We start from the raw sequence: 6,561 nt of genomic DNA, 5'->3' as shown, positions 1-6,561 counted from the left end.
TTCATAAGTTTTTTTTTAATTATGTCATAAATTCACTTATTCATGTTTAGAATTTATAGGATCATGCTATTCGCTCTACCCAGCAACTTATAGGACATACATATCACAAATGATAATTATTAATTATCCTTTACCATTATTGAAAGTGTTTCTACTCTCACTTATTCTTTCCTATTCTAACATGTCTTATAAATGATGGTTCACATATTTTCATCTTTCAGTATTTCAAGTATACCAATCAAATATAGCATCCTTCATTCTTGTTTTCTATTCCCCCATTGTTCCCCCACGCTACGCAGAAGTATACAAAGTTATCCTGCAATTAATTGCATTGGACCAATTAAGATGAGCGCTGATGCGCTATGTCTGTTTCTTCTTCTTTGAGTAGTCTGCAAGACATGCTGTTTTATTGCAGCAATAAAAGACGTGTTCCTCTTTTTGGTTCATCTCTTTCTGATTTGTGGAGAATGACTGGTTAGTTTGCCCTTTGTGTGCGTTACAGAGTGAAGTGGGAATTGTAATATAGTGAACAAAATATAGTGACAAATTTATAAAATATAGTGAAATAAATATAGTGACAAATTTAAACAAAAAAAAATACATTTTTAAAAGGTAAGTGTAATTAATGTAATTTAATATTATTTTACTTGTTAGTTTTGATTTTTTTTTGGCTTTTAAACTGAAATAATTTAATTTAGGATTAATTAATTAGTTGCTTTTGAATAAAATATGCCGGTCATTTTTTTTTATATATGAAATTGTGCTGAAATCTATTAATTCTGAATACCTTTTTTTCTCCCAAGAATTAAAGATCATTAAAATCGATGCCAAATGACCACAATATATAGTTTACATGAACACACAATTACATCAAAAAAAAGCTGAAAGACGTTTATTGATGTAATTATTTGTCTCCAAGCTTCCCCGCCGTGAAAAATTTTCAGCGCACGCACGCCCATGCATACGGTCAAATTAACCTGAAATTTGTAGCGCGGGTTGCATAATCCACATTACATCACACCCAACCGAAATGAGCACGCGACGCCACTGATATATACATACAGTAATCTTTCGGTTAGTGCGTTTTCGATTAGTGAATTTCGATACCGAAATTCGATTAGTACGCCTCTAAAATTCGAATAGTGCGCCTATATACATCTTAAAAATAAATGTTACAGCTTTTAAAAATTTTACATCTATACATTTTTTATGGCTGCCTATTTTAAAAAATGACTCACCAGAATGAAATAATTTACTTACCGATTTAAAACATTTTACAAAGTTATTTTTAATGGCATACTACCATGAAATTTTTACCGTCAAAATTTATGTCGTCTGCTAATTGCATAGCATTTTCCTGATCATATCTCGTATCCCTTTGCAATTATTTTCTTTAATTTTTTTAAAAATTATTTTAAAGTATTTTCCCAATCTTTCATCATGAGTAAAAGAATTAGTGAGTAAAAAAGTGTGAAAATGATTCGAAAAGTAATCTCATTGGAAGAAAAACTTGAAATAATAAAGAAAGTGAACAAGGCAAGTCCAGAGCAAAGATAACACAAGAACACAAAAATGGGAGAATCAACTATAAGAGCAATTTTAAACAAAGCTGCTGAATACAAAGAGAAAAGTAAAGCTGATTCAAGTTCACCGCGCATGCACTCGAAATCAAAGTACAGTATCATAATGATTGAATTAGGGAGACTTTTTTCTACATAGATCGAAGATTGTAACCAAAAATGGATCATGCTAAGAACTGACTTTAGTTTTTATTAAATCAAAAGCATTAAGTCTCTTTGCAACCTTGAAAGAAAGGGCTATCAATGATGAAAAAGAAGAATTCCACGTTAGTGCTGGGTGGTTTGAGAAATAGCCTACATAATGTTCTAATCACAAGCGTAGCTGCAAGTGCCGATAAGGAGGTGGCCGCAAATTATCCAGAGATTTGAAGAAAATTGTATAAGAAGAGGGCTATTGTGACCAACAAATATTTAATGTCGATGCAACTGACCTTCTTTTTGGAAGCCAATGCCTTCCAAGACTTTTCTGGCAAGTCAGAGAAATCTCAGTCTTGTTATAAAGTCGCAAAGTCGAATGAAATTACTGCTAGCAATATGCGAGCCGTTTGGAAGCACATTCTTCCACATTGTACAAATGGTTTTAGAGGCTTTTCAAATGAATCTAAGTTAATTAAATCTCATTCTGAGAAGTTGGGTGATTCCGACCTGCTAAATTTAGATACACAGCGGGAAGATCCCGAAGAATATGAAGAAAATTTAATCACTGACAAGCCCAAAGAGATTTCACAGAAACAAATTTAAAATATTTTCGTGCAACCGAAACTTTTAAGTATCAATGCTTAGAGACTAGCCCTTGTGAAGAGAGAAGTAGGAAAATTTGCAGAAGAGGCAGTTGTTTGGAAAAAAAGAAACAATGCCAGCCAGAATAATAGATTTATATTTTGAATATGTTCTATTGTCTTTCGGCTTCATGGTTTTCCTTTAACTAGGCTCTGAGACATACCCTAATTCTTTTATAAAAAAATCAAGGGTAAAAAAAGACATTTGAGGAACGAATTATACTTTTTTTCCATTGGTTATTATACTCGATTGGTGCGTTTTAGATTAATGCGCCTGTTTTAAAGAACGTATTAGTCGCACTAATCGTGGGATTGCTTTATGTATATGTATGTGTGTATATATGTATATATATATATGTTACTGTGAAAGACCGATATCTGGCAAATGTCGATATTCTCCGGTGAATGTCAGCATTCACATAGTCGCTTGGTGTATGTACGAAATATTTGCTAAATATCATTATTTCTCACTTACACCGGCAAATGTCGACATTCAGCATGCACTGATGGTGAATGTGGAATAAAAATATTTTTATTAGAACAAAAATGCAACTTTTTAATATATGATATATGTCAAAATAGGAGAAAGCTTAAGAACAACACATGTAAATAAACTGTTGAACCTAAAACAAACAGTAAATCAGAAAAGAAAATAATACCAATAATAAACTTACACATAAATTATGTGATTAACGTTATACAGTCTTATTTATTACAACAACTTAAACTGTTATGACACGTTGAATTGCACAAGAGTCCCTCGCTTGTACAACTGCATTTAGTCGTGGAACACTTCTCTTTGCAGCGTGTATAGCCTTGTCCTACACTTCTCGAATTAGTTGCAGCTGCTTCTCTCAGCGACATTTCTTGAGAAGAAATCTCATCTATGGAAAGTAACGTTTTCTTTACAAATTACTTTGCTTGAGGGTACCATTTCTGTTTGCTAATTTATAAAAGTCGGAGTCTTCTATTCCAACAACAACCGCCAACACATTTTTCGGGCATCTGTACGATCACGGTCGACATCAGGGACTTGTATTCGTAAGGTATCGCCAATTTGAGCAGGAGGACATTTTCTTTTTGAGGTTCGTAACATTTTCTCGGCTTGTCCTTTCGACCCCCACCAGAGCTTATCTGTGCTTGTCGACATATATCGGCGATGGTTCGAATGTATAATAATATAATAATCAAATACGTCGGTCTTTCACCGACGTATTTGGTATGTGTCGACATTCACCGGAGAATATTGACATTCTCTAATTTCGGTCTTTCACGGTAACATATATATATAATATTGGTTTTATTATATTTATTACGGTCGCGATTTACTGCGGCGTTTTATTTCGCGTGCAACTGTTACAATAAAACGTGTTACTGGTGAGATTTATTTTTATTATATTTTCGAATTATTGTCATTTATTATTTTGAATAATCATTTAGTTCTTTTTATTTTCTTTTTATATAATGTATTTATATAACGTATTATATTAAATAAAATGTATTGTTTAGAGTGCTTTTCAACATGGCTACGAAGAAAAAACTACGAAAAACAACAGATGAGCATCGTGGCTTTAAAACTGAATGGACTGAATCTTTCGCGTTCATCTCGAACTCAGATGGCCTTCCAACCTCTTATTTGCCAAGAAAAACTGGCGCACAACAAAAAGTCAAATTTGGAGAGACACTTAACGACAAAACATGCCACATTTGCCAGAAAATATCCAAATATCCTGGCGGTAACGCGAGAAAGAGAGCAGTTAAAGAAATTAAGAAAAATGTCAAAAAATCAAATTTTGTATTTAATTACTGGAGAGTCTGCCAATGATGTTAATATTGCAAGCTTCGTAGTGAGTCAGGAGATCGCTAAGAGAGGAAAACCATTCACAGATGGTGAATACATAAAATGTTGTTTTGATAATGAAGAACGTTTTCGGGATTTCAAAAACAAAGCAGAGATTTTAAATAAAATTAAAAGCATACCGTTATCTGCCAAAACAGTAGAAGATAGGACAGTCACAATGTCCTCAAATGTGACCAACCAACAAGTCAAAGACGTTAAATTAGCTTATTTTATTTTATCAATTGCGGTAGATGAGTCTTGTGACATCAAGGACACAGCCCAAGTTTCCCTTTTTGTGCGGTATGTAACCTCTGAGGGTCCGAGAGAAGAACTTCTGGGACTATTGCCACTCAAGGGCCAAACGCGTGGAGTGGACATAGCAAATGCCGTCCTTGAATGCATGGAAAAAAATCATATGCCACTCAATAAAATTGTGTCAATTGCAACCGATGGTGAAAAAAATATGACGGGAGCGAAAAAAGGGTTTTGTTTCAATTTTAAAAGGAAAAATTAATTATGAAGTGATTACTTTGCATTGTATACTCCACCAGGAAGCACTTTGTGCACAAACATTTACAGAAGAAATTGGTAAAATTATGGAATTGGTAATTAAGTTTACCAACACCATTGTAGCAAGGGGACTTAACCATCGACAATTTAAAGAGTTGCTAAGTGAAATGGAGAGTGAGTATTCAGATCTCCAGTACAACAGGGTTCGATGGCTTTCCAGAGGCGACATGTTAAAGCGTTTTGCACCTTGCATAAATGAAATCAAACTATTCCTCGACAACAAGGATGTTCAATATCCAGAATTAACAGAAGATCAGTGGTTGCAAAAATTGTACTTTATGGTGGACGTTACATCACAACTGAATCAGCTCAATCGTAAATTACAAGGCAAGGGAAATACTACTTTTTCAATGCTAGAGGAAGTTATTTCGTTTGAAAAGGAATTGATTCTGTTCGCTGAAGATTTAGACAGGGGAACTTTAGTTCATTTCCCAAACTTGTCTCAATATCGCCAAGAAAACAATGCCCTCATCAACAAAGATTATTTCAAGACAGCAGTTTTAAATATGAGAGAATCTTTTCTTCAAAGGTTTCAGGAATTCAGAAATAATAAAGCGACGCTAGCTTTTATTACAAATCCTCTCAATGCCAATGTGAAGGAATTAAATTTTTCTCCGTTTGACATTGACAGAGCTAATTTTGAAATACAATTGCTGGACTTGACAAGCAAATACTTATGGAGCTCAAAATTTGTACGTCTTGGTACTGAAATAGAAGAACGGGAAAAAGAAAAATGCACTCTGATTTCACAGCAGACTGCTGTAAAAGAACTACAGAAGGCAGACTCAATGATTTTCAATACTTGGAATAGTCTTCCGGACTCATATCATGAGTTTGAAAAAATTTATATTTGGTGTTTTCAGTATCTTTGGGTCTACATGTTTATGGGAGCAATTGTTTTCTAACATGAATTTCATTAAATGGAAATTGAGGAGCCAAATTACTGATGCCAACTTGGAATCGTGCCTTAAATTAAAAACGACTAGTTACAAACCGGACATACAGAAATTTTCTAAGGAAATGCAAGCTCGCACTGATTAAAACCAATGAGAGCAATTTTTTGTGTGATTGTGATTTTTTCTTCATTTAATAAAGATATAATTAATATTATAACTTGTTATGTATTGCTATAAATTTACTATAATATTTCTTTAAATTTTACTTATTTGTAAAAATATACTTATGGCTCTCGAATAATTTTTAAATTGTTGTGAGGGACAGGTTTAGCTCTTCCGCCTCAAAAGTTTGCCGACCCCTGATCTAGATTATTAAGGTTTTCCCGCAGCAACAGTTATTCATTTGTAAATGTCATTCCTAAGGTCGAATTATTTCAATGGAGTGATGGTATTGGAGAGTATTCATGTAGATGACGATAATTACTATAATGGTAAAGAACGATTCCAGTTGTGCACGATTTTTACACACGAATGTGTGTTACGATTCTGTTTGATAGAAACAATCCGATGGTTTGTACAGGAATGTTGGCGCCTTCATTCTGCATGAGCTGTAGGTGTCAGACTTACTTAATGAGATAAAAAAAACTTCTTTTCGCAGTAATTACTGCGATCTTAAAAGAACTAACAAAGATGACAGTTATATGCGTAAAGGTTTAGATCGTTTCTTATTTCAGCGTATTATGTCTGTGTGTTTAATCTTTTTTTCTAATAACCAGATACTGTATGCCTACACAAGTATCATGCACACAAAAAAATCTAGAAAACGTTCAGTAAATGAGCGAAAAGTAGAGTGCTCGGAAAAATCTACTATCCACAAGTTGGTTCTGTCTGAAATT

General features: G+C 33.7%; 1 protein-coding gene across 1 annotated transcript; it reads left to right on the top strand.

The window, feature by feature from the left end:
• The first annotated feature begins 3,855 nt into the window (after window positions 1-3,855).
• Window positions 3,856-4,713, top strand: LOC150101277 (zinc finger BED domain-containing protein 5-like). The gene has a single exon (XM_090400747.1). The coding sequence runs from the start codon at window positions 3,856-3,858 to the stop codon at window positions 4,711-4,713; it is 858 nt and encodes a 285-aa protein (XP_090256873.1).
• Window positions 4,714-6,561: the final 1,848 nt, after the last annotated feature.

The sequence above is a fragment of the Typopeltis vanoorti genome, chromosome 11 (genome assembly GCF_054136105.1).
Source record: "Typopeltis vanoorti isolate ZY-2024b chromosome 11, IOZ_Tvanoo_1.0, whole genome shotgun sequence".
In the NCBI taxonomy this organism is placed as follows: domain Eukaryota; kingdom Metazoa; phylum Arthropoda; class Arachnida; order Uropygi; family Thelyphonidae; genus Typopeltis; species Typopeltis vanoorti.
This window is presented reverse-complemented; position numbering and strand designations above follow the sequence as displayed.

Excerpts from the sequence above, each read along its gene's own strand:
- LOC150101277 (XM_090400747.1), top strand. The coding sequence starts at position 3,856 with ATGTATTGTTTAGAGTGCTTTTCAACATGGCTACGAAGAAAAAACTAC.